The 26989-nt window shown below is 52.0% G+C and overlaps 1 protein-coding gene and 1 non-coding gene across 5 annotated transcripts; both read left to right on the top strand.

The window, feature by feature from the left end:
• The first annotated feature begins 4777 nt into the window (after positions 1–4777).
• Positions 4778–26400, top strand: ATN1 (atrophin 1). Of its 4 annotated transcripts, none has more exons than XM_085573204.1 (10): positions 4778–4905; positions 17407–17594; positions 17793–17930; positions 18320–18433; positions 19711–21737; positions 21950–22172; positions 22281–22998; positions 24193–24336; positions 24572–24752; positions 25303–26400. In XM_085573204.1, exons 2-10 carry the CDS (start codon positions 17517–17519, stop codon positions 25334–25336), a joined length of 3657 nt encoding a protein of 1218 aa, XP_085429330.1. In that variant the 5' UTR covers positions 4778–4905; positions 17407–17516; the 3' UTR covers positions 25337–26400. The 4 variants fall into 4 exon arrangements, with proteins under 4 accessions (XP_085429330.1, XP_021404783.3, XP_021404785.3 ...); XM_021549108.4 differs by lacking the exon at positions 4778–4905 and adding an exon at positions 5210–5345; XM_021549110.3 differs by lacking the exon at positions 4778–4905 and adding an exon at positions 5304–5437.
• A 524-nt stretch (positions 26401–26924) lies between these two features.
• Positions 26925–26985, top strand: LOC116184361 (U7 small nuclear RNA). The gene has a single exon (XR_004149130.1). It is a non-coding gene; the product is annotated as a U7 small nuclear RNA (small nuclear RNA).
• Positions 26986–26989: the final 4 nt, after the last annotated feature.

Here is a 26989-nt window from a genome sequence, read left to right on the forward strand (position 1 = left end):
CCCGTCGCCCCCCGCCCCGGGGGAAGGCTGTGCCCCGTCGCCCCCCGCCCCGGGGGAAGGCTCTGCCCCGTCGTCCCCCGCCCCGGGGGAAGGCTGTGCCCCGTCGTCCCCCGCCCCGGGGGAAGGCTCTGCCCCGTCGTCCCCCGCCCCCGCGCCCCCCTCGGCGGCACCGGCGCCCCGCGGGATCCTGTGGGTCCCCCCGCGGTCACGTCTCCCGCAAAAGCGGCTGTGTGCGTGACAGCGCTGTTTTCCCGAAGGAACGCGCATTTTGGATACAGGCAGTGGGCTGTCTTTTCCCGCTGTACACCTCACTGCTCCTTTGTTTTAGATACTAGGATTTTGTGAACAGTATGGCTACTGCTTAGCAATCAGGGCAGTTTTTGGGGGGAAAAAAAAAACAACTTTGTTACGTTTCATATTCCCAAGAGCATCACCCCGTCCCCCCCCACTCCCCCTCCCCCCCCGCCCCTTCCATTTGTGCAAGGAAGGCAATTAATTGCCCAAGGTATTTGGCGTTGCCTATTTAAATGCAGCCAGGCTGCAACAGCAGGGAAGTGGTGTACACGTCCCTACAGTGCGGGAAGAATTTGTTAGGCAAGAGTTGCTGCCAGTGAGGCATCACCACGTCCCTGTGTCAGGGAAAGTGCGTGAAAGCCCTGAGGGGATGGGAACACATCCCGCCATAGCAGTACCTCACCTTGGTGCCTTTTCTAAATCAAAAGAGTTCCTCACTGCCGGCACAATGTATAGAAGGAATACGTGATGCTGGCATGTTTGCTTGGGTCACTGCAAATATTTGTCCGCATTCAGTGCATCCGAAGATGCATATGCTGCTTTCCTTTTGGCTCAGTGGCAGAGATTTGGTTACAGCTTCTTTGTGGTAGGAATGTCCAAGCACTCGGCTGATCGCGCTCCTGAGGACTCCTGTTGTATGAGCTGATGTCTCCATCAGATTGCTGTGCTGTAATGTGAATGCAGTCGGAGTATGAGTAACAGCACGGGGATGGGCTGGCAATGTGACGCTATCTGTGAATGGAAACATTTGTTGGATTTGCTTTCTTTTACCTCTCAAATCATACTCTGTTTAAATTACATTTGCAGAGCAATGTACAGCTGTTAAAGGGATAATTTAACATTAGCTGCTGCCTCTTCCTCCCCTGCCCCCCCAAAGCCTGCAGTATTTTTCTTTTTTTTTTTTCCCTAAATACGTGTGTGCACCCATAAATGAGCTGGAAGGGGAGGTGTCACTGAATTGGGCTTGCTGTAGAGTCCAGAGAAAAGCCTTAATGATGAAGAGCTACCGAATTTCTCTAGCATGTTCTCATCTGTCTCAAGAACAGAGGGATGTTGTTCTGTTGTTCAACCTTGAGAAACCAGTATCTTTCATATAGGAAGCTGTCAGGGACACTGTCTTGATGAACATCTGACAAGAAGTCCAAAAATTTGGGTGCTGGGTAATTCCTATGAGGTGCTGCGCAGCTTAATCAAAAGAAGAGTATTTGTCTCTGCTGGTGGAAAACTAAATACAGACAGCTTGGACAGGTTGGCAGGAGGACATTACAAAGCTCTCTCTCTAGGCAAAGATGAGCATGCTAGAGCATTGCGTATCTCAGCATGGAATCAGCTATAACTTCCTTCCTCATTCCTTCCATCAAGGAGACCACTATATGCTGTGTATCAAAAGGGAAGTGGGGCTCCATGTATTTTTAGAGTAAGAGTTTCACAGGAAAATTGAGATGAGATATTTGGAGGTCTAGACTTCAAACCCCTGCTAACAGCAGGGCTAGCTCCAGACCTAGATGAGGCTGCTTGGGGCCTTGGCCAGGCAGTTTCTGACCATCCCAAGGTGAAGAGATTCCCCAGCCCCTACTGAAACCTCTATCAGTGCTGAACTACCTTTAGGGAGGAGGTTTTCCCTTTATCTAGTCACAATTTCCCTTCTTGCAAATTTCATAGGCATTTCATTGTGTATCTGTCAGAAGAATTTGGCTCTCACTTCTCTGTAGCCCTCCATACCAAAGGAAAAAAAAAAAAAAAAAAAAAAGCCAAAGAATAATTGGTTACCTCCCAACTTTTGTCTACTCCAGGCTGAAAGAAAAAGCTCTTTCAGCCTCCCTTTGTATGCCACGAGCTCCAGCACCTCACTTATCTCATTCCCTCCCCCACAGGACTATCAGAACCTTTCTCATGCTGTATTTCCCTAAGAAGGCTACATCCCAGTCAGGGCCTCTCTTTTTGCAGGCAGCTGTTTGTCCCCTGGTAGAACTGGAAAGCAGTGGGATGATGTGGCTGGAGAGATCTCAAGGTGGCGTGTCCTATCTCCCTAATCCAAAGGAGGACCAGCTACACCCCAGGACCTGGCTGGGTCACAGATTCCCCAGGTGATATATCCATCCTGAAGAGACACAGCTATAATTCCCTTGGTTTGCCCAAGCCCTTCAATCTGTTGATTTCAAAGGTGAGATAATTTTATTTCCCACGTTCTGCAGCCAGCCCACCTTGGTCTTGCTGCATGAGCACACACAAGCACTCGTGATTCTCTTGTCTGTTTTCCACCTATGCTTAACACTCTGAAAGCATAGGGTGTGACTTGACCTAGCAGCAATTTGGCTGGGAGCATTTATAAGTGGGGAAAAGGAATTGTTGCCCTGGTTCTGCTTCTCTTTTGAACCACCTCTGATGTCTCTTCATAAACTAAGACTGCTGGCCATCTTTCGCTGGCTTCTTGGAATAAACCAAAGCCTAGTATGATTTTCATAAGGTATTGGAGTCTCTGCCAATTCACTTATTGAAATAACAAATGACACAAAAAATATTGATAATTAATATTTAAGTCAAGCTTTTGAACTGAAGCAGCTGACCTGGTTATGGAAGATGATGACATGAAAACCATTTGGGGCTTGACACTGTGGTTATATAAACTTGGTGTCATACGTTACTCATCCAAAAGATCTCGGCAATACTAACCACTGTAGCTGCCACAGAGGTTTTTCCTCAAACCACAAACCTTGGGGATCTGGGTATTTTGTTTAGCATCTAGAGAACAAGGATCTTGACAAGATCTTCGTCCTTCATGAATCATCACTTTGGCCTCTAAGGGTCACACGCACTATGAGCTCGGGACGCAAGGCTGTCAGATCCTAAAGGCGACAGTTTGAAGCAGCCATGACAACTGCAAACGCCACCACCTCAACAGCAATAATAATATTCTGTCTTCTTGTCTGGGGCTCAGCTTGGTGAGGCACTTTGTGAAGCAGATAACGCTTACCCCTGTGCTTGGGATCCACAGGGTGTTCTCTTCCACACAGCACCTTGCCAAAACAGTATGGTGAAATGTTTTGGACTGACCACACAAAACCCAGTGAGCATTTCTGCAAACATTTGCTATGGCTTTTTCGGTCTCCCATGCCAGATGTGGGAACCAGAGAGTCCTAAGGAACCACAGCACTTCAGGATTACTGCTGGCAGGGCGGAGGGTCCCTGTGAGGGGCAGGACAAAGAAGCAGACTGGGGTGAAGGGTGGATGTGAGAATGAATGAGAGCTAGAGACATGAAGCATGCTGATGTTGTGCAACAGGGTGCTGCACGCCAGTGGGGCTGGCTTGGGAATGAGAAGCACCGAGAGCAACTCTGCGTCCAGGATAAATAGTGAGGCACCAAAATGGCATGGTACCCCTGAAGTGGGTGTGGAACACTTGCATTGGGAGCCATCAGCTTAGAAGGGACATTGCTCTTAATGCTTTTTAAAGCATTGGGGTGAATAGCACTGCTGAAACCCCCACGAGGAGAGGAATACATCTGCATTCAGTGCCGAGTTTGGACGCCGTTCAGTAAATAGTGCTCGGAGCCATGTAACGGACAATGAGAATTGCTGAATAAAAGCCCATGGAGAGCACGCCATCCAGCCTGCTCACTGAGAGGTCCTGCTGAGGAAATGTTTTGGGATTATGCTTGAAGGCCACCAGAGTGAAACCTGCCCATCTGCACACTAAGGCTCTCTTATTAAAAAACACAGCCGTGTTCATGTCTGTGAGACACAGCTCCAGGTTGCCGTGCCTTCTGCAGCTAAACGGGGCAGGAAGGGCAGCACTTGTAGCATCTCCTCGGCCGCCAGCCCCGCGCTCCGCTGGCCGTGCTCCCGCAGCAGGCAGCGAGCGGCTGGAGCTGGATTAGCCCCTTGGCGGGCTGGCCGGGTGACAGAGCCGGCGGGCTCCCCGCTTCCTTCCCAAAGCCATTCCTCCGACAGCAGCTTTTCCAAAATGGCCATCGACGCCATGAACTTGGCCAGCGAGGGGAGGCAGCCGCGTTTCAAGCAGCCGTGGGGGGATGTTTCGCGTTTCTACGGCTGAGCCCCGCCGCTCCCCCGCACCGTGAGCCGCGGGAGGCGGCGGGGGGGGCGATGTGGCGCCGCTCGGGCGAGGCCCGCGCCAGCCGGATCCCGCATCCCGCCGTGCGCGTGTGAGCCGGGGGGGCCGCACGCCGCCGTGTGCGTGTGCCGGGGGACCGCAGCCCGGTGCGGGCAGTGCGGAGCGGCCCCCGCACGGGGCTCGCGCTCCCTTTGTGCCGTTGCCTGGCAACCGGGCGGGGGATGGGAAGCGGGATCGGGGGGATGGATGCGCGCGCGGCCGCACGCCCATGAGCGCCCGTCGGGCGGCCGCCGCCCCCGCCCCCCGGGAGGCCCCGCCGCAGCCCCGGCCGGCCGCCACCCCTCCGCACCCCTCGGTCGCCCTGGGCCCGTCCTGCCAAAAACGCCCCTCCGGGCTCTCTCTCCCCCACTTTGCCCGGCCTTTGTGCCGGCGCCGGGGGCCCAGCGGTGCGGGGCGCGGCCGCGGCCGGGGCGGGGGCCGGGCCGGTTGCTCGCCCCGCGCCCGCGTCCCCTCCTCCCCCGTCCCACGCTGCCCACGGGTGGGTTGGGGGGTGCGGGGTGTGTGGGGTGTTTCGCGGGGAGGGGCGGCGGCGAGCGCGGAGCAGAGGGGCGGGGGAGGGGGCTCGTTCTGGGCCCTTCGGAAATGGGAGGTGGCTAAGGCGGGCAGCGGTGGGAGCGATGGGAGGGCGGCGGGGCGCAGGCGGAGGCGCCTGAGCGCGGCGGGAGAGGGGGCGACACAGCCGCGGGGCGGGGGGGCCCCGCTCCCCGCCGCACCCCCCTCCCGGAGCCGCTGTCCCTGCCGCCGACCGGTTATTCCGGAGCCGCGAGAGGAAACGAGGGAGCGCGGAAAAGGAGGAGGGAGGAAAGGGGGAAAAAAAAAAAAAAAAAAAAAAAGGGGGGGGCAGCGTTTAAATCCCTGCCCCCCGCTCCTCGCCGCCTCCATTCCTCCCTTCATTCGACCTCCCCTCAGGAGCCGCCGGTGAGTCCCTCGCCCGCTCCCAGCCGCTCCCGCCCCGCTTGTCATTGTCGCCCACTCGCTGCATTCTTTCTCGGCTTGATTTTAGCTCTCCGGTCCGTCTGTCGGGATGGGGAGCGAGGCGGCGCGGACGGGGGGGGGGGGGAAACACCAAAGTTGGGGGGGGCAGGAGGGGCGAGAGTGCGATTAACCCCCGCGGCGCTGGGGAAGGGTCCCCGGCGGTCCCTGCCCCGGCGTGGGTGCGGCGAGGGGCCGGGAAGGAGCCGGGACAGCGCCGCGGGGCACGGGGGCTCGGCGGGGCGGGGGTCCCGGCCGCGGCTGGGGGCGCTCCGGCATCGCCGGGGGGCGCTGCCCGGCCGGGGCTCGGCCGCGCTGGACGGCGGCGCGGCGCCTTCCCTCCGGAACGGGGGGCGGGGGTCGCGCGGGGCTCCGCGCCCGCCGCGGGGGTCCCGGGGCGGGGACGCCCCCCGCCGCGCGCCCGGCGTGACGTCAGCGCCCGCGAGCCCCCCTTCCCTGCGGCGGGAAGTTCGGCGGGGGCAGGGGCGCGCGGGCCCGGGGGGCGCGGCGGGCGGGAGTTGCGAGTTCGCGGCCCGGCGCTGCAGGGGACCGGCTCCCGCCCAGCCTGCCTTCGGCGGGAGGGGGCTCGTATTGTCCCCGCTTCCCCAGGTGCGGCCGGGGAGCGGGCAGGAGGAGCTGGGAATAACGTTTCCATCGGGGGCCGAGAAGAGTGTCGGCTCCCCCCGCCGCGGCTGCAGCGGACGCGGGTGGGATCCGCCGCTCACCCCTGTCCCCTCCCCTGGCACGCCGGGGCGCCGCTTGGGGACCGGGGCACTGGCGAGACCCCGTAGTGGGGTGGCTGGGTGGCATCGAGGTGGCGGCTGCGCTCCTCTTGAACCGGCCGAGGCCCCTCGGCGTGTCCGGCTGGTTGTCCATTTGTTATTCAGGATTCCTGAAGAAGTGGCATCTGCGTTTCCCACATTGCCCTTTTGACTATGCCATGGAGCCGGTGGCCGGCTGGGCTGCTGTTGCCCAGCGAATTGCCGGCTGTATTTTGCCGAGTGGCCGCCGTGCTGTTGAAGTGGCAGCCATTTGGTCACCGTGGCATTACTTTGCACACTGCCTTTGCTAGCCGCGGAGTTGTGCCTTGGTAGCTATTGTATATTCCCGAAGTTGCTCTCCAGATGGGCAGTGTCTTTCCTTGCGTTTGCCTCAGTGCCGTGGCTGCCTTGAGTTCCGCAGGCGATTCCTCATTTGCCAGGATGGCTACTGTAAGAATTTGTAGGGCTTTTGTCTGCAGGGTCTGTTTTTTGCTGGGCTGTGCCTTGGGAAGCAGCATGTCTTTACCGAGCTCGGCACTCGAATCTGTTGTCATTATTTCTGGTTGTACTGGGTGGATTGCATAGGAGCCGCTATGCTTTTCAGCCTTAAAAAAGTGAGAAGAAAGTAGTGGGCCATTATCCTATGAGGTGTAGCAGGAGAGCGAAGGAGAAGTTGCAAATGCCATTCATTTTGTGTCCACCTGAGTGCTGGAGCATGGTTACACACCCTTCAGGTGTGTGCTGCCTAAAGCTGCAGAGTTCAGCTTTGACTTCCCACTAGAGAATCCCACAGCTGTCTGAGTTGAAGGCTGGACTCCCTCACCTTCTAAGCCCGAGGGTGTTGTGAATCGCTGCTGTGCTCTACACAGATTCCCAAGGGGCTGGAGCTCCACGGTCATTACCCGTGGATGGGACACTTGTAAATGTGAATGATCAAATTGTTCATTTGGAATTATTTTCGTTCTCTTTTGCCCTGTTTCTTGGCCAAGTTGTTAATGTTATTTTGTCTCTGTCATTAATGATGGCACAACCAATCATTTGTGTATTTCCCCAACTTCTTAGGAATGACCTGATCTTTCAAATCAGACTTTTTCAGTTTTGATTCATGATGGAGCTTTTCAAGCATAGTCAAAGAATGAACTTGTAGTACCATGGTTCTTGCTGGAAATTATAAAAAAGCTCCAAACATTTGAAAATTAAATGTGCAGTGAATCTTAATGAACAAGATAAACAGGTTTAACCTGCTGCAGTGACCTGCCTTTACCTCTCTTCATATGCATTTACCTCCTCCCCTGGATTTTGTACCCCTTGGTTACCTCGGAAAGATTCTTGCATTCTCACCTTTAGGTTTACCTGAACAAAGAATGACAATGATGTTTCTTGTGGGTGTACATATATTCCAAAATTATAATGATCATGCAAGGAACTATGATTCTATAGCATGGTGAGATTGCTGTACTAAAAGCAGCCTGATCTGTATTGTTCTTCAAGAGGAGGAGGAGCATCTAGTCCAGTCAGACTCGATGATCATTGTAGGTCCCTTCCAACTGAAATGCTTCATCCTGATTCTATTTGTGGGTGAAATGCATCAGGCAGGTTTTTCTCTTCCCAAAGTCCAGCCCCTGTCACTCCTCGTATGCCTTCCCAGTTTGTCCTGGAGCTCTCTCATGTTCATCAGCGATTTTCTTAGGGATGGAGGTGGAGTTGAGAGGACCAATCCATGTGGAATACAGAGCTGTGTAGGGAAGGTTTATTTATTTAAAAGGTCTGGGGTGTAATATGTTTGCAAATGCAATCTCTGGAATTGGTCTATGCATATGTTCAGCTGTGCCCTTCCTTAAATACCTACCTGAATGTTTGTCCATCTTATATTACTCCTCCTTGTATAATGCCTTTTCTTCTGAGAACCTGCTTTTCTCTTCTGTCAGACTTAATCTTCCCCAGTTCATTTCTTTCTCCCAATCTCTTTGGGACAAATAAACTATTTTCTTGCCTTCATTGGATTTTCTGGTCTCATTCTTCCTCCATTAGGAGATGCTTTGGAAGTATGACATATATTTCTTGTGCTTTATCTATCACTTTATGTCTTCCATCTGTTCTTCTTGAAGACTACGTCTAGTGAAGTACAAAATAGTAGTGCTTTACAAACTTCTTAAAGGCTGAAGGAGAAGGCAGCACAAGTTCTGACTGTTCAAAAGTGAGGGCATCTCTGAAAAAGTCGTGCTCTTAACCAAGTGAGCTCACCTAGGGTAGGTCAGTAATGATAGATCACCTCGGTACATCACTAATGCCTGTGGTCCCTGCTGGAGTCGGGTCACAGCGGATGGTCTACCATGAACATGAGCATGAGATGCTCCCTCTCAGTGCCTTCCCTGACCTACTGAGGCTCAGCACTGCCCAAGGCTTGTGTTGCCACACTGGCCAGCTGCATGTGTCACTGCTCTTTGTCACGTGGAGATGAGAACTGGAGAATTTTTCTGTCCTTCCAGTCATGTGTTGGGTGGTCGTGGGCCCACAGCCCATGTTGTCAGTGAGGTGTGTATGGAAAATGATGAAACAGAAGGGGATGTTTCCAGTTCAAGTGGCTTGAGCTTCACCTCCCTACCAGTCTGGTTGGCTGTTTGGGCTTCAAATGTTTGGGGGTAAGGATCTGGCCATGTTTTAAGTTTAACAGAAGTCAACTTTGTGAGGAATGGATCCCTTCAGAAGCAGTGCCTAGCTTCCAGCTCTGATAATCCTCCTGCGGAAGTTTCTAACCTTCCGTTTTCTGTGTGTGTTGTGGCAGCAAACACTGATTTGTTGTTGTCTTCTCCTGTAAAAATATCAATGTTTGATTGATTGCTGTGGCAGTATTTTCACCTACAAACCAAAGGCTAACTGCAATATCTTCTCCAGGCAATTTCAGCCAATGATGGTCTGTCTGGGCTTTGCTGAAGAAGGGGAGCTGGTTGCTCTCAATCTTACTTCATGTCTCTTGCCCTGGTGACATTCTTCATCACAGAGAGTTTAGCTGGGAAATTTTAGTCTTGTATTTCCCTGCTGTACAATGCACTTGGTGATAGCCTGTTTCTTCCCCAAGGTCTCTCTGCGCTATAGATCACTTAAGTGAAGGTTGCATTTGAGCAGCCTTCTTCTGTTTGGACAGTGAATTGGATTTACTATATGTGTGTGTATATATATATATATATTTATGTGTGTGTATATCACAATACATATGATAGTTTGCATAATATAATATATCTTGTATAAAATATAATGTTACATAGTTATTAAATTTTTTATTGATATATATAGCAGAGTGTACTGGATATAAAGTGTATCCACAGCACAGTATTTTGGATATACTGCTGGCTTTTTCTTTTAGGCAGTGCAACAGATGAAGTGATTTACCTCATAATTATTCAGAGTTTGCCAGACACATAAAGAGGGCCCACCCTCCATGAAGAATGGTTTATCCAGTCATGGTTATCCATCAGGCTTTCCTCATACATTGCTAGAACATTGCTTTTAAAGTCCATTTTCACCCAGAGCTAGGTAGACCTCATCACCTTTTGGCCAAATCCTATGACTACTAATGAGTTTAGTATTGAAAAACCTGTTCTCGTCAACTGGCTGGTCTCTGCAGAAAATATTAAGAGCATTTATTTGACAATAGAATAAAACCCTTTAAAAATTTCAGTGATACATGAGATTCCTATGCAAGTTTTTCAAGTGATTGATTTCTCCTGCTTTTCAAATTTTGCACTAGTTCTGTGTTGTATTTGTCTGATGTTAGACAGATCCATTGGATATGGGGGTCTTTGTTGTGTGGGTTAAAGAGCTGTCAGAAATCTTCCTTTGTAGTGCTCATAGGCCATCTTCAAGTCTTGATTTAACATTTTCTCAGGCAAGCTATATTTATTCAGTTTAAGGTTATAAGGGGAAGGAGTTAATCACATTTCTCAGTTTGTCAGCATCCTTTTTGGAGTACACAGGTAAAAAATGGTGTGCACTACTCCCATAATTGCCTTACCAATCCTATGTATAGTCAGGTGAAAATCACCTCTCTTTTCCTGCTCCTGAAGAATATTCCTTTCTCTGTGCACTGGTGGATTTCACTCATTCAAGAAAAGCCTTCTTAGAAGTCTTTTCAGACTTCTGGGATCAGAGATGAGGGATGAGGGCAGCATCATCCCACTTGGTCAGTCCTTGGCCAGTGGACCAAGGAGAATCTGTGGGATCCCAAGCCTAGGAGTGACTCAAAGTTTACCAGTGACTCATATCTGCTGTACTACTGTTCCTCTGCCCATTTCCCTGTCCCTAGTTAGCTTATTTTGTTCTGGATGTGTCTGTCCATCTTCATCCTGTTCACATGCTTGCCCTTGGCACAGGTGGCTCTTGTGATGTCTTTGCTGTCAGTCATGAATCCGTGGAAACAGAGAATCTAAAGGGTGTCCTTAGGGTCAGTGGTTGCAAAGTCATAGAATCATTTAGGTAGGAAGAGACTCCCAGGATCACTGAGTCCAACCATTAATCTAATAATGCCATCTTCTAATCTAATCTAATCTAATCTAATCTAATCTAATCTAATCTAATCTAATCTAATCTAAACCACTCCAATCCAATCCAATCCAATCCAATCCAATCCAATCCAATCCAATCCTGTGCCATTTTCCTTTGATAGTCCTATAGCTTCCAGCTGTTTTCAGTGAAGGACCTGCCATAGCCAGATATGGTTTCTAGCTATTCAGAAAGTGCTCTTGAATGGAACTCTCAATTTTTCCCATCAAAAACATAGAACCTTCTAGCATCCATTATGTCCTTTAATTGGAAATTCTGCAGCCATCTGTTTCAAGAACTACTCTTTCTTTTTGGTTGGTTTTGAACATGTTTCTTTGTAGTGTTGTTGTTTGATGGTCATCAAATTTGTACTGGAAAAGACAGTAAAAAAATTACTTCCTACCTAACCTCTAATTTTCACATATGGCTTAATGGTTCCCAGTTAAATCCTCACTTGAATAACCTTTTCTCTGGACAGAGATGTCTGGCCCACACAGTTGTGCCTCTTCACTGCCCCTTCTAGTTCCTATGGAAGAAGCAGAATTGCACACACATTTCAAAACATGGGAAAGCCATAGGTTTGTGTGGGGGCATAATGATGTTCTCCTCAGGAAATTCTAGCATATAGTTTACTTTCTCCATGGCTGCTGGGTGCCGAGATGCCATTTTCATGGATCTGCCTCTTATATCCAAAGGGTATCACTCGTGAGTTGCACTGGTCAGCTCAGAGCCCAGATAGTCCCTCCAGCTAGCATCCTTTGAGTCTCTGGGCAGCCACCCTGTGATGTCTCTGAGTAGTTTTCTTTGGATTCTTAGCAAAGGGACATCTATGTATCAAAAGAGGGGTGTGAGGTATTACAGCTGAACCTTGGCCCCTAACAGCTCCACAGGTAAGGTGTGCTCAGGTGTTGCAAATAGGGAAGATGCTGCACGTCATAAAATAGTGAGTGTGGGGAGTGTGATGTGTCCTTCCTCTGGATCATGCATCTGTAGGCTCAGTCCCACTTGCAGAAGGTAGAGCCCAGTGTGGTTTCTTTTCCTGATCAACCACTGGGCTCTGCCAGCCTGTATCTCTGAGAGATCTGGAAGCCCTCCTCTAGGGAGACAGAATGATTCTTATGGGATTTTTAAGTAAATCTGTTACATACTTAACAGTCCTTTTACTGTGCCCTCAGGAATTGTTTTACGATTAACATAACCTTCTTTAGTACATCTAACCTTCATTTAGTGAATCAAACTTTATTTTAGGTTGCTTTTGCAAAAATTAATATCTTCTTCTATGCTGTAAATTAAGCTATTGTTAAATGCATGAATGTTTTTATTATTTATTACCTTGCTTTAGCTCTGTTCTTTCACTCTGTTAACCAGATTTTTTTTCTCAGATACATTTTTACTTGAATGGAGGTTCCAGAATTAGAATTTTCATACTCAAAATGACATTTTTGCTCGTCATGGTTGTGCAAAATTAAGAAAACAAAACAGTAATATAGGCTTAATTAAATGTAAACTAGCTTTATCTCCTAAGACTGCCAGTGTTCTGCACAGTTATTTTTAGTATTCTTATTTGGCACCCTTTCCTGAAGTGTGAGCATTTTAATTTTTATTTATTATTTTACTGCAGAGAAGGAGTACATAGGTAATCTCACAAATGAATTTGTCAACAAGTACATATAAGAAGGATTGAAGCTGTTGCCCCAAGATGAGTCTCTTTTTTGCATATTTTGAAATCAGAAGAATCCAGTGAAATTCCAGTACACTGCCAATATGAAATCAGTGTCCTTATGGAAAATAACAGAAGTTGACAGCTGTCACTGTTTTTATACTGGATTTATATTATTTTTACCTCTTGAGCAGTGGTCACAGTTTGCACTTGTGTTGTAGGCATTTCTGCAGGAATCCTGGACCTTGATTAAGTCACTTCCCAGCCTGAGTTCACAGCCCCTGCATCCACCCAGTGTTGTAGTTACTTTGTAGGAGACAGAAAAATTCCTTTTCATTTGTATACCTTTGTATATTTATTCTTAACAAGATTTACTGAATACAGAAGATTAGCCAGTCATGGCAGTATTCACACCAAAGATAATATTAGCCACAAATTCTTGCCATCTTGGTATTCAATCATTTTGGCATCTTAAACCTTTGCTCACAGTCATTTTCCCTTTTACAGTAATGTCACGCTCCAAGTATGTATCAAAAGATGGCAACATGCAACCTGAGCCCTGACCTGTTTTTTCATTGCTGTCCAACACTGGACATGGTGCCTTCCTTCCCTCTTTTTCTCCATCATGCCCTATAGTAGAATTTCAGGGTTCAAACAGGAAATCAGGTAATTAGCCATTGGGAAATGCTGTACTTCAGGTTATCTGATTGCAGTATTTGGGACAAAACTTAATGTTTTCAAGATCCTACACAATCGTTAAAACTTATTACATTTCTGGAAATTTCTTCTACATTTTACAAAATTAGGGAGATTGAGACAGGAGTTAAAAATATTTGGGACCATCATTCATTGGGCAGTCATAGATATATGCATACTGCTCTTCTTCTTAGTGGTCTTTACCCATCAAGAGGGATCTATCAGTTAACATTCCAGCTTATTTTCAGGACACTTTTCAGCATCTGCAATGTGTTAGAAAGCAGCTGTGTTCGTTTTGCCACCCTGGTTCCTCCCTCCAGTGCTAGTCCATCCCTTTGTAGAAATTGGAAGAGAAAAAACAGGATGGGAACAGAGAGCTATTGAATTGCAGAAAACCAGACTCAATTTAATTCTCACATCTGACTTCTGAATCCCTGCCTTTGCATACCAAATACGTTGGATTTCACGTAGGATTTTGGATGTGATTCCTACATTTCAGAAAATTACTTAAAGAGTAGTCACTGTGTATTTTAAACAGTTCCCAAATGAAGAAGACAAGAGGTTTGCACTTCAGGCTGTACTTAGGCTAAAGCAGTCATTCCACTGACTCCTTACTCCAAACTTGCATGGACTAGCATCTAGCGGAAGCTGGCTTTGTCTACAGCAAATAAACCAAAAAGGGGATAATGTTAGCTCTTTTTCCTAAATGACACTGATGCTAGGAGCCTTCATCTCTCCCTTCTGCTGGCACTGGCCCCAGAGAGGGCTAGCTGGACCTTAGCTGGCATTTGACCTTCTCAAGCAGACTGGAGCCCTGGACTTGGGCTGCCCATCCTGGGGCTTGCTCTGCCATGGAGCACCTGCTGAAGTGTCAAAACCCTCCATGGCTCTGGCAGCATCTCCCTGTCTTCCTGGACTCAATGGAAGTGGGCTCCTGGCTGCTGGACATGTGCTGGGTGCAGCCCTGCCTGCAGCCCCAGCGCCTGCAGTGCTTTGGGCACGCGACTCGTTCGTCCTTTGCGCTTCTGGCCAAGCCCTCAAACACCACCCCAGAAACTTGGTTCCCATTTCCTCTGCTTCTGTCGCCGTCTAGGAAAGTTTATTTCCTCAAAGCCATAGCCTAATGTGTAAAAATGCTCTCCTGAGCCAAGGACAAACATTCAGCCTGCTTTCAAAGAGGTAAAACCTGAGTGCTTCTCATTTGAGATGGACTTGTTTCCAGTTGTTTACCTGGGAGAATTGCTCCATGTTGACAGGCTGTCAACATGTCCTTCAACAAAAGAGGAGCTGAACCTCATAAGCTTCTGGCTGCCGGTGCAGGACAGTCCAGGCTTTGGGAAGGAGCATTACTTGGAGCTGAGGAGGAGGAGGAGCAGGATCCATTTTGAATGCCACGTCGGGGATGCCTGTTGAGTGTGTGTTGCTCACAGGAGACTTCACCAGGGCTTACAGGAGAATATGGAGGGGTTTGGGCAATAAGCCAAGCCAAGCTGGGTTGTATGAAATGCAAACAGAAAGTAGCAATTCGCAATGCCTCATAACTCAGTTGAACCTGTAAAGGGCTTCACAGGGCCAGGGAAAGGTTAACCCTTCCACAGCAGGCCTGTCACGTCTCACCTCCTAACCAAAACCATGGAGCCCCAAGAACCCTTTAGAGGCATTTGCAGTGATCTTCACTGATGGGAAGGGTTAAGTGTAACTTGCTAATTGCAAAGGCTCACACTGAAAGCTTTTTTTTAATAGATATTAAAATTAGAAGACAGATTTGTCATCCTCTCATCTGGCCATAACAGTTGCTATACCACTGTACTAATAATGTGTGCATCAGTTCTCTTACATCTTCACTGTCTAAGTGACAGAAACTTCTGCCTCAGTCAGTGATTGATTATGTCTCTTGAAATACCATTGTTTGTTTCTTACTGCATATTCAGTGGTTGGAATAAGTACGGAGTGGGTATCCCTTTCAAAAAGGGAAGTTTCAGTTTGTGGTTGGCTGCATGTTATTTCCCTGACTGACTTCTCTGGGAAGAGGATGGTAATTGTCATTCCAGGGTTGCTGGAAAGCTGAAGTGAGACCTGTGTGCTGCGTTATCACTCTGGCTTCTCTGGTGTGGAGGCGTCGGTGGTATCCCTGTGGAATGCAGGGAGCAGTGACATTGGTAGTGTGCTGTTGCTGCTGCTAATGTTTGCAGGTTTGCCACCATGGCACGAGTCAAAGTTGAGTTAAATTAGGATCACCTTAGGTATTACAATCTTTTGTTTCACATAGGAAATGTTGATTCTGGATGCTTATCTAGAGTAACATCAGTGTAACTGGCTGAATTAGCAACCAAAGGCCAAAGCGTGACAGAAATATGAGCCTGTAAAACAAGTCAGTGGGTGGGGATTGGGAGTGGGCTCTGCCTCCATTAGGTCAGTTATAAACCATCATCAGCTATTTTCCTATTAAAGAAGAGGTCTCCGTTAATGAATTGATGTGTGTGGGAATTAATGCTGGATGAGTCCCCCTGGGGCTTTCGTGATGAAGGTCAAATAAAATATTAATGGAATTAAAACAAACAATCCCCATATTTTCCTAAGTACCTTCCGGATGGGTTTCTGTAAGCAGTGGTCAGGGAAGATGTGGAACCCCAGGAGAGACAGGCCAGTGTCATTTTTCATGGTCAGGCAGATGAAGACAGTGGAAAGCAGTGACCCTGGGGCCACACAGGGCTGCACAGGAGGTCTGAGAGTTCTCCTGTTGGGTGCTTTTGCTCTGATCCCTGCTTTCAGCTTCCTTCTCAGAGAAATGGAAGTCATCCAGATTGCTCCTGCACTGCTTGGCTGGAAGGTGATTTTTCCAGGTGTGGGATGGTCTTCAGGATCCCCAAATCCAAAGGATTCTTATTCACAAAATTCCTGTGTGCTTCTAGATGAGACAATAAAACCCAGTAGTTGGGGCTTTTTTCTGCTGGTGGCTCTTCCACAGGACACATTCCCTTATCTTTCAGATTGTCCAGTCCAGAGGCTGAGTATAGCAACTCAGATGGCAGGCTTGGGGAGGATAAAGTCTTTTTGGTTATGTGTGTGCAATGCAGAGCAGTGCAAAAGGTCTTTAGCTTGCTGGATTCAGTCAAGCTAACTTCAGGAGCAGTATCCCTGAATAATTTCCTCCAGTTCCCAGGCTAACACAAACGTGGTACTTTCATACTCCAGAGTAGGAACTGTGTGATACTAGAGGGTGTTAAATATCTACAGTAAAATGCTTTTGAACATGGCACAAAGATGTAAATTGTTCTGGAGGGATCTCAGAAATCATCCTGCTGCTGCAAAGCATAAGGATGTACTCTGCATCCCTGGCTATGACTTGGTGTGGTATACTGAGAAACATCCAGTGTGTTGAGGAGGAGACCCTGACAAGCACGCCAGGCTAAACAGAGATGGTGATGGCGTTGTGCAAAAGCAAAGCTAAATCTGTTTTCTTGCACCTATTTGTGTACCTTGGGCATGGAACAGCCCAAGCAAGACTTGTCACATGTTGTGCATAATGTGGTGGTGCATGTGGATGTGCTCTGGAGAGGGCAGGGCTGTACAGTGCCCTTCAGCAAAGGCCTCTTTGCTGAATGACAAATGACACAGGGCTAGCAAATGGCAGCACATGGCCATGTAAGGGTGGTGTAACTTTCTGCACCACAAGTGCGAAGGTGAACTAACAAAGTCAGAAAAATTGTAATTGGGAACATTTTAAAACACTTTCAGTTATTTTTTTTTCCCAAGGAAAGGAAAATACAAAAATTATTCCAGAAGATGGATGACATCCTGATAACCATTCCTTCTTGCATCCTCCAAAGCAGTGTTATTGGGCCCTGAATGATAGAATTAAATAATCAAAGAATGGCTTGGATTAAGAAGAGCCTTAAAGATTATCTACTGCCAACACCCCTGCCATGGACAGGGACATCTTCCACAAGACCAGGTTATTCAAAACCCCATCCAACTTGGCCTTGAACACTGCCAGGGCTGGGGGATCCATGAGGTAACCTGTTCCAGTGCCTCATCCCCCTCAGAGTAGCCAGTTTCTTCCTAATATCTAATATCTAATTTAAATCTGCCCTCCCTCAGTTTGAAGCCATTCAAAATGAATACCTCGCATCATGCACATATCACTCCTAGAAATTGGAAATCAGATATGGCAGTGGGCAAATCTTTTCCCACACTGATGGGACAGTTTATTGCATTCTTGGTAAACATACTTGAGTCTCTAAATAAGGAAACAATGATAATTTTGTCATATTTCTATAGCAAACCACAAAAGGATGTTCTGTAGTTCACTCAGTCTTTCTCCTCCCTCATCTGCTTGTCTGCTTTTCAGAATTCAGCGGGATCTTACTGCGTGGCTGGTGTGATCCCCCCTTCCAGAAGAACTGCCCATCTCTGTCTCCTCAGAAACAGCCGACGGGGGTTGCAGAGTCATAAAAATTTATGTTTTCATCAAACCGGGCCAAGGAGAATGGGGGTCCCACACCCAAAAGAATGAAGACACGACAGAACAAGGACTCAGTACGTGGGGTGGGAGAGGGGGGTGGGACACGAGAGCCAGGCTGGAGGTGTGGGCTGGAACTGAGCCTTCCCTCAAAGCTAGTGGGCATGAGCTTGGCACAGTGGAGTGCAAGGGGTTCGGGGGCTTTGGGAGGCTGGGCACAGAGCAGGAGCAGTGGGAGATGCAAAGCAGGACTGACACAGTGATCCCTCTCTTAGATGTCAATGCGGAGTGGACGGAAGAAAGAGACTCCGGGGCCTCGAGAGGAGCTCAGGTCACGGGGTCGAGCTTCTCCTGGTGGTGTCAGCACCTCCAGCAGTGATGGCAAGGCTGAGAAATCCCGACAAGCAACAAAGGTAATGTCAGCTAGAACACAAGTGTGGCGTGGCCAGGGACTGCCCAGATTGGGTGGGATCCATTTGAGGATCCAGGGATGCAGACCAGAAGAGATCCGCTAAGTAGCCCCATGCTGGGTTAGCTTTCGGAAATGGGCAGAATCCTTCTTTGCTCTCATTCTCACCATCTTGCCCTTTCCTGAGAACTGGTGTCCAGTCTCACCAGACCCTTTTAGTGCTCGTTTTTGCCATATCCAAGGTCCATGTTGCTCTGCTAGTGTCATGCTCACCATGTTGCTCCCTACGTGCCATGGTGGCTGTGTCTCACCTGCTGCAGCCTGTGAAGACCTGTCAGGTTGCAAGATTTCCCCATGACCCTCCAGCTCTCTGTTCTCCTTGTCTCCTTGCAGAAAGGCCGGTTGGAGGAATCCTGCACCCCCAAGAGCAGCAAGCAGGGACGAACAGAAGAGATCTCAGAGAGCGAGGGGGAGGACACCAATGCTCCCAAAAAAACCAAAACTGAGGTGAGCTCTGCCTGCTGTGATTGCTGGCATGTGCCCAGTCCAGAGCAAAGGAGTCTCCTGTTGCCTGCCTGTGCTGCTGGTGTCTGCTCAGCTCGAGGTTCCTGCTGCTTGGGAGCCTCAACACCTTGGGTTTTGCACTGCAGCTCTTCCAGCCTAAATGGCATCTACAAAAATGCCACCAGGAGGGATGACTGAGCAGATAGAGGCTGTCTGTCTCATTTGCCTTTTGTTCAGGGGGTTGCTATGCTGGGGATGTGCCCTGCTTTTTCCAGCTTGGTGGCCAGAGCCTGGCTCCATGCGCAGCCGCAGGTTGGGTCGGAGTCAGTCCCTTCAGACTCTCAGCACAGTGTGACAGGGAGGTGCTTAACTCATGATGGGTTCCAGGTGACAGTCGTTCAACACCTGCTCATGCACACACAGAGCCGTGGCAGGGCTTTTCCAAAACACTGACAGCACCAGGCTGAGTTGGTGGTTGGGTGGTTGGAAGACTCAGCTCTTGTGCTTCTCTATTCCTGTTAGCCTGTACAGGGAACTGGCCTTAAAGGCCTGTGAACATGGGGACGCTTGCTCATGTTAAGAGGTCCTTATAATTCAACCACCTTGGTTCCACTTGTGTAATTTCTCCACATGGACAGTCTGTTCAGCTCAACAGTGGCATTTTTTCAGCTTAGCCTTCCTTGATTAGAGTGGTGCTTGTTAGTTACCCTTACCCATGGTGACTGCTAATCACCAATGCACATTGTCTGAGGCAGCAGGGGTTGGGAAGCACAGGGGGAACTCATGGAAGTAAGGAATGGAACAGTGAGAGGGGTCTGGGTGGGAGCTGGTCTCCTTGAACAGGGAGAGCTCTGCAGGGGCCAGAAGAGCAATTCTGGGTCTGGGGCCTGTGCTAGGACTACTGTGGTGTGTGCTGCTCCATGCCACTGGTGATACCATGTGCTGGCCAGCAGCCCATTACCCCTGTTGTACCTGTTCCCTCTCAGCCTTGTGTGTAACAGCTCCCTGCCCTCCCTCACTGCCTCCTTACACAAGGTACCCCATTGTTGCCTCCTTCCTGAACACAGAATGCTCATGGAGGACCTGAGAGCACTGGAAAGGAGGCAGGAGTACTGGTGTTATGTGTACCTTGCCAGACAATGTCTCCTTTCCTCTGTGAGGTTTTCTAGTGCTGGGGTTGGCAGAGAAAGGTCAGAAAACAAGTTCTCTGGGAACTTGAAGTGTGTCATGTGAGGTCTGGGAGGCCTCATAATGCCCCTTTCCTCCTCCTTCTACTTCAGGAGTTGCCCTGTCCTCCATCCCCATCGGATGTTGACAGCCTTGATGGCCACAGCTTCAATGATGAGATGAGCAGCGACCCGCGGGACATTGACCAGGATAACAGGAGCACCTCGCCCAGTGTCTACAGCCCTGGGAGCGTGGAGAACGACTCCGACTCCTCTTCTGTGCTGTCCCAGGGGCCGTCTCACTCCTACCACCACCCCCCGCTCTTCCCCGAGAGCCCGCCGGTCGCTGCCCCTCCCGACAGCCTGGCCCGTCCACCAGAGCCCGGCTTTGGGCTCCCGGGCGAGGCGCACCCCCAGGGACCCCCCGCAGGAAGTTACCATTCCCAGCTGGAGGGCCAGGCCTCCCGCATTTTCCAGGCTCAAGCCCCACAGACACCTGCCTCCTCCTCCTCCTCTTCCTCTTCCTCTGCTGTTGCTGCCCCGTCTGCTCCCCCTTCCTCCTCCTCATCCTCTTCCTCCTCCTCTTCCTCCCACGCTCCCCTTTATCCTACGGCCAATGTGGTCCAGGTTGGGGCCAAAATTGCCAGTGGAGTGGGGGGGCTCCCAGCACCGGGGGCTCGTGAGCAGACCCTCAGCGCCAAGCACAATCCACCGCCTACCACCCCAATCTCACTGGCATCTGTGGGAGGAGGGCTCCCCCCTCAAAAGACACCCCCAGCCAACCCCCCGGCTGCCTCCCCGGCCTCGGCCCCCTCCTTCCCCCACGTCTCCTCCAACCTGCCTCCTCCGCCGGCCCTGCGCCCCCTCAACAACGCAGTGGCCGCCTCCAGCTCCCCAGGGATGGTGGGGCAGGCCCTGAGCGGCCACCTGCCCTCGCCCCACAGCATGGGGCAGGAGAAGGCACCGGCCCTGGCCCCTTCCCGCTACCCCTACGCCCCACCGCCACTGCCGCCCTCCAGCTCCTCTGCCCAGTACCCCCAGCCCTCCCCGGGGCAGCCCCTGCCCAGCTACAGTGCTTCCTACGGGCACTCCTTCCCCCCGCCCAGCGGCCTCTCTGTCTCCAGCCAGCCCCCCAAGTACACCCAGCCCTCCCTGCCCTCGCAGCCCGTCTGGAGCCAGGGGCCACCCCCTTACAGCCGCCCCCTGGGCAATGCTGGCTCCCACCCCGCTGCCCCTTTCCCTGGCCAGTCCGCCCATCACCAGCAGCCTCCCCAGCAGCACCACCACGGTCACGGGAGCAGCGGGGGCGTCTCCCCAGCAGCCACAGCCCCTCCACAGCCCCCCGGGGGCTACCCCCACGGCCTGGAGTCCAGCAGCCATCACCCTTCCCATCCCACCTACGGGCTGCGCCTATACCCTCCACACAGCCAGGCTGCCTACAGCCAGGCTCCCTCCGCCACTGCGGCCGCTGCCCCCTCCTCCTCCTCCTCCTCCTCCTCCTCCTCCTCGTCCTCATCCTCTTCTTCTTCCTCATCCTCCTCTGCCGCCTCTTCCCAGGGAAGCTACCCCAGCATGTGCACGCACCCACCGGGGCAGAGTCCTGCCACCTACACCTTCCCCCCACCACCACCCCCTTCCCCTGCTCATGGGGCTGGCCCTCCAGTCACCTCAGCTGCCACCACCCTCTCCACCGTCATTGCCACCATGGCCTCCCCCTCTGCAGCCCCCTACAAGACGGCCTCGCCCCCAGTACCCCCATCAGCTGTGGCCCCATATGGGAAGCGGGCAGCCTCCCCTGTCCCCACCTTCCAGCCCCCGGCCCCCTACAAGCCGGGCTCACCCCCCACTTCCTCGGCTGCCCCTTTCCGTGCAGCCACCCCTCCTGGCTACCGCGTGGCCTCCTCCCCTGTGGCGGGGGGCTACAAAGCCCCCTCGCCTGCCCCCTCTGCCCCGCCACCCTTGCCAGGGAGCATGGCTGCCCCGGCCCCGCCGCCGCCCCAGCTCCCCCTCAGCGCTGCTCAGATCAAGCAGGAGCCGTCGGAGGAGTACGAGCCCCCGGAGAGCCCCGTGCCGCCTGCCCGCAGTCCCTCGCCACCCCCCAAGGTGGTGGATGTGCCGAGCCATGCCAGCCAGTCAGCCAGGTGAGGGGAGACTGCCTTCTACAAAGGATGGGGAGGAGCGTATGGGGCAGGGAAGGGGAAATCACCCTAAACCTGAGATGCAGCGACGCTCTTTTGCCTTTTTCATGATGCTCTTCACATTCCCACAGTACCTTTCCCAGAGTAGCTGTTCCTGTCCCCATCCCTGCTCAGCAGCCCTGTCAGCACTGATGGGCTTCACCTCTCATCCCCAGATTCAACAAACACCTGGACCGTGGCTTCAACTCCTGCTCCCGCACAGACCTGTACTTTGTGCCCCTTGATGGCTCCAAGCTGGCCAAGAAAAGAGCAGACTTGGTGGAGAAAGTGCGTCGAGAAGCTGAGCAGAAGGCCCGTGAAGAGAAGGAGCGGGAACGGGAACGGGAGCGGGAGAAGGAGCGGGAGCGGGAGAAGGAGCGGGAGCTGGAGAGGAGTGTGGTAGGTCTGGGAGTCCCACTGCCACAGCGCAGCCGGGGCGGCTGCCCAAGGTCCCCCTCGGCCGCTCCCCGCCAGGACCCTGAAGCCGGTCTCTCTGCTCTTTTGCAGAAGATGGCCCAGGAGGGCCGTCCGGTCGAGTGCTCGTCCCTCGGGCCGGTTCCCCACCGCCCCTCCTTCGAGCAGGGCAGTGCTGTCGCGACTGTTCCCCCGTACCTGGGCCCTGACACGCCAGCTCTGCGCACCCTGAGCGAGTACGCCCGGCCCCACGTCATGTCCCCCAGCAACCGCAACCACCCTTTCTACGTGCCCCTGGGCGCCGTCGACCCGGGCCTGCTGGGCTACAACGTGCCAGCCATCTACAGCAGCGATCCGGCCACGCGGGAGCGCGAGCTGCGGGAGCGGGAGGCCCGCGAACGAGACCTGAGGGACCGGGACCTGCGTGAACGCCTCAAGCCTGGCTTTGAAGTCAAACCGGCCGAGTTGGAGCAGCTCCATGCCGTGCCAGCTGCTGCCATGGATCCGTTCCCGCGCCACGGCGGGCTGAGTCTGCAGACGGCCCCCGGCCTTCATCCCGCTTTTCCCTTCCACCCAGGGCTGGGCCACTTGGAGCGGGAGAGGCTGGCGCTGGCAGCCGGCCCGACCCTTCGTCCCGACATGTCCTACGCCGAGCGCTTGGCGGCTGAACGCCAGCACGCCGAGCGGGTGGCCGCTCTCAGCAATGACCCTCTGGCCCGGCTGCAGATGCTCAATGTGACACCTCATCACCATCAGCATTCCCACATCCACTCCCACCTTCATCTCCACCAGCAGGATGCCATACACGCAGGTAAGGGCTGCATGGTGGCGGTGCCCTGCGCAAAGCTCTGACTTCTGTCCTACTGTGCCTTCCTTGTGCTCCCTCCCTCTGGCCCTGGGCAACCCTAAAAGCTGATGAGACTAAACTTTGAGGCCATAGATCTTCAGCCAGAAGAGCCCAACATCATGGTCATTGTTCCTTTCCCACGCTCCCATCCCACCAGCTGATGGGCCAGCACTGCTGATAAGTGGCCAGCAAAATGGTTTGCACTGTGTCCTTTTGTTCTGGGTCTGTGGGACCTCAGTATGAGTGCTGGAGTCCCACTGACTGCCTGGGTGGTGCTGCTGCAAACTGCATTCCTTACACGGGAGTCTGCAGAGGGAGCGGGAGCCCTGCTTGAACAGTTTCAGCAGTGTCCTTAGGACTAATAAAATGCTGGTTCTCAGGTTTGCTCCTGTGGCTGCAGACAGTGGGACAGGATGGGGTGGGATGAGAAAGAAGGTGGGCTAATAATGAGGAACAGGAGGCTGCTGTGTTTCAGAACTGAATGGTGGTTCCTTCCATTTCCACATCTTACAGGAAAGCAAAGTAAAATGTTTAGGGATGAAAATCTCTGGGAAGCAAAGCCCAAGCTACAGTGCAATAGGAAAAAAAGCATTGTGCCTGCTCAGGTGCTGTGAGCAGTCAGTGCGGTCTGGTGTCACTCACAGATGCTGGCTCTGAGCAGCTGCAACTGCTCAGAGGTAGAATGAGGAACAAGTGAATGTGCACTTTCCCTGCCATCCATTACTGGGCACCTTAGGCTGGCTGGGAGTCCAAACCACTAGAAAGAGAATCTGTCCTGGATAAGACCTGGAAAAGAAAGCACCCAGTACAAGTATGAATGTCAATGGCTGTCGGGGTGACAGATGGGCATGCTATGGGGTGCAGACCTAATTGCAGACCAGGTCCTTGCAGAACCCTGCTGAACTTCTAAGGAGCAGTATTTCTTCCTGAGGAGTGCAGGGACAGAACTCTGCCAGACCAGTTCACGTGAAGTTTGATGCAGACAAAAAGAGTAATGCTCAGAAGGAGATGACACTGTTTGTTTAGCTGTGAAATCATCCCATCCTTAACACACTCTAAGCCTCTCTCTCCATATCTGTCCTGTGAGGCCTTGTGCCTGTCTCTGTGTTACCTGCTACAAAGCCTGGGACAATTATCTGTGGTATCTCTTCTTCCCAGCCTCAGCCTCCGTTCACCCTCTGATCGACCCCCTCGCCTCGGGATCACACCTCACCCGGATACCATACCCGGCTGGAACCATCCCCAACCCTCTCCTGCCTCACCCTCTACATGAGAATGAAGTGCTGCGCCACCAGCTCTTTGGTAAGGAACTTCCCAGGGACTGCTGTTCTCCAAAGGGCATCAGCAGAGTTCCGAGGGGCAGGGGCATCCTGAGGCGGCACAGGACCAGACTGAGGTCTGTTAAACAGAGCCTAGGACAGACCCACCCTGTCAGGATGAGCAGGTCCTGCACGTGGGCAGGGATGGGAGTGGGGGTGCAGCAGGGTCCTGGATGGAGCTTTAACTCGGCTCTTCTCTGTGTCACCTCTGGCTGCAGCCGCACCCTACAGGGACCTGCCGGGCTCCCTCTCTGCGCCCATGTCGGCGGCGCACCAGCTGCAGGCCATGCACGCGCAGTCGGCTGAGCTGCAGCGCCTGGCTCTGGAGCAGCAGCAGTGGCTCCACGCCCACCACCCCCTGCACGGCGTGCCGCTCCCCACGCAGGAGGACTACTACAGGTGCGTGGAGCTGCTCTCTCCTCACAAGAACACCTCCAGGCCCAGCCCTGCCATGGGGCAGGCACAGGCAGTGGGAACAGGGAAGCACTGCCCATGGAGCGGGTGACTGTGCCCAAGCCCACACCGGGAATGGGGATGCTTTGCCATGGGGCACCGCTGTGGCTGGTCACCAGGAAGATCATACTTGGCAAGTGGCTATTCAGTGGCTAGTTCCTTGTGAGATCTCAGCTCCTCCGGCTGAGGCGGGAGATAACTTTATTGTGTTTCACACGTGTTAATGCAGTTATGAGTAACTGATACCCCTGCCAAAATACAAAACATTTATAAGGGTTTGATGGTTTTGCCAAGATAAGGAATTCATGTGTGCATGGGAAGGCACACTGGGAAAGAGAGAGGTGGAATGTTGTACCTTTTCAATAGCATCTCTACTTAAAGATCTACAAAACCTCCCAGGCCAGCAGTGTTGTATGGGTCCAGATGAACAAAGACAGGGGAATGGTGTAATATTGCCTTTTTCCCTTTCACTATCACCTTGTTCTTTTTATCCTAGCCACCTGAAGAAGGAAAGTGACAAACCCCTTTAAACGGACTTCTACTGTCAGTGTGACATCATCATGTCTTTCTCTCAAGAGAAGCAATCAATCAACCAAATCCTGGGGGAAGGGAAGCTGCAAAGTGACACATCCTGATCCCACCATGCAGTAGAGTACTAGAGAAGATGACAGAAAGTATGGGATGGCATCCTGGGAAGAGTGGAGAAGAGAAATTAGGGAGGGACTGAAACACCACTAATGGACCTGAAGCGATTGGTACGTGATTTCAGCTGAGCTCTGAAGAGAATCAGCATTGCACAGAGCTCAGAAAGACAAAGCCTGACATGAATTCAGGGTGGCAGGAGCTCCATCCTTTGTTTTGGGGGAACAGTTGCATTAAATAAAAAGTGCAGAGCATTGCAGGACTTCATGTACAGGATGCTCCTGCCTTTTCTGCTTCTGCAAGGAGGAGGTGCGGCCAAGAAATAACCGCAAACACAAAAGAGCCTTTTTTCGAGATGCTTCCTCAACACTCCACCCCCCTTTAGGTGTAAGATACTGCTTAGCGATACAGAAAAACAACGTGGAACTTTTTCAGATTTAGCCAGAGCAGCTTCCCATTCTCCCAACACCCCTTCAGATGCAAACAAAGCGTTCCAGGTCCCTTCCTGAGCAGCCTCTCCTGCCTGCGGAGGGTCCGGTCCCAGCCATCGGGGTGCAAAGCACTGCAGGACTGTTTGCAGGACGGTGGCTGTGCTTTCCCCAGCTGCCGGGAACGGGCACAGCCATGAGGTGCGAAGCACCAGCAGACTGTTTTGGAGACTGCCATCAGCACCGTGACCCCTCTGAGCCCCGTGGGGAGAGCTGGCGTGGCCCAGCGGTTACACTGCGTCCTGGGACTGTCTGTAAAGATGGTGGCTGCCCCTTTCCCCTCACCCATCCTAATTGATGTACTTTAACTCATGCACATCCTATTAGACGTGGCAGTTTTATGTAGCAACTTGTGACTCCCTTGCCCCCGCGTGCGTGTTCTGATTTCACAGTTGTATCTCTCGATTGGTCCCCCATATATTATATATATTTACTTAACCATTAAAGGAGAAAACAACCAACAACCCAGCTATGGAAAAGAAAGAAAAACAACCACCCAAACGATGTTCCCCACGCACTCCCAAGCCCTGACACACATTCTAATAATTTATATATATATATAAATATATATATGAAGCTCTTAAAAAAGGAAAAAAAAAAGACAAAAAAACCCTTTCAGAAACGGGACTCTGGTGTGTTCATTTCTTTCCAGTGGGGCTAGAACGGGAACGGCAGAAGCACTCCCGGTGAAAACTGGGAGAGGCTGGAAGCGGGCACTGCCTCGGGAAAGGCGCGGCGGCGCCGCGGGGAGAGGCCGGGCGTGCGCACAGCGGGCCAATGAGAAGCGATAAATTTGCATACGGGCCGGGCGGCACGGCCGGGTCCGTTCGGCGGCGGCGGAGGCCGTCGGTATCGGCGTGGAGCGGGGCGGGGGGACGGCACCGGGACGGGGGCCCACGGAGGCGCTCGCAGGAGGGAAAAGCGGACCTCGCCCTCACCTCGGGGTGGGTCGGCCGGGAGGGGCTCCTCGGCCGTGGCGGAAGGCGGGCAGTGATTTCAGCTCTTTTAGAATTTGTCCAGCAGGTTTCCCGCGCTGGCGGGAAGCCGCTCCCA

The sequence above is a fragment of the Lonchura striata genome, chromosome 1 (assembly GCF_050655825.1).
Source record: "Lonchura striata isolate lonStrDom1 chromosome 1, ASM5065582v1, whole genome shotgun sequence".
In the NCBI taxonomy this organism is placed as follows: Eukaryota; Metazoa; Chordata; class Aves; order Passeriformes; family Estrildidae; genus Lonchura; species Lonchura striata.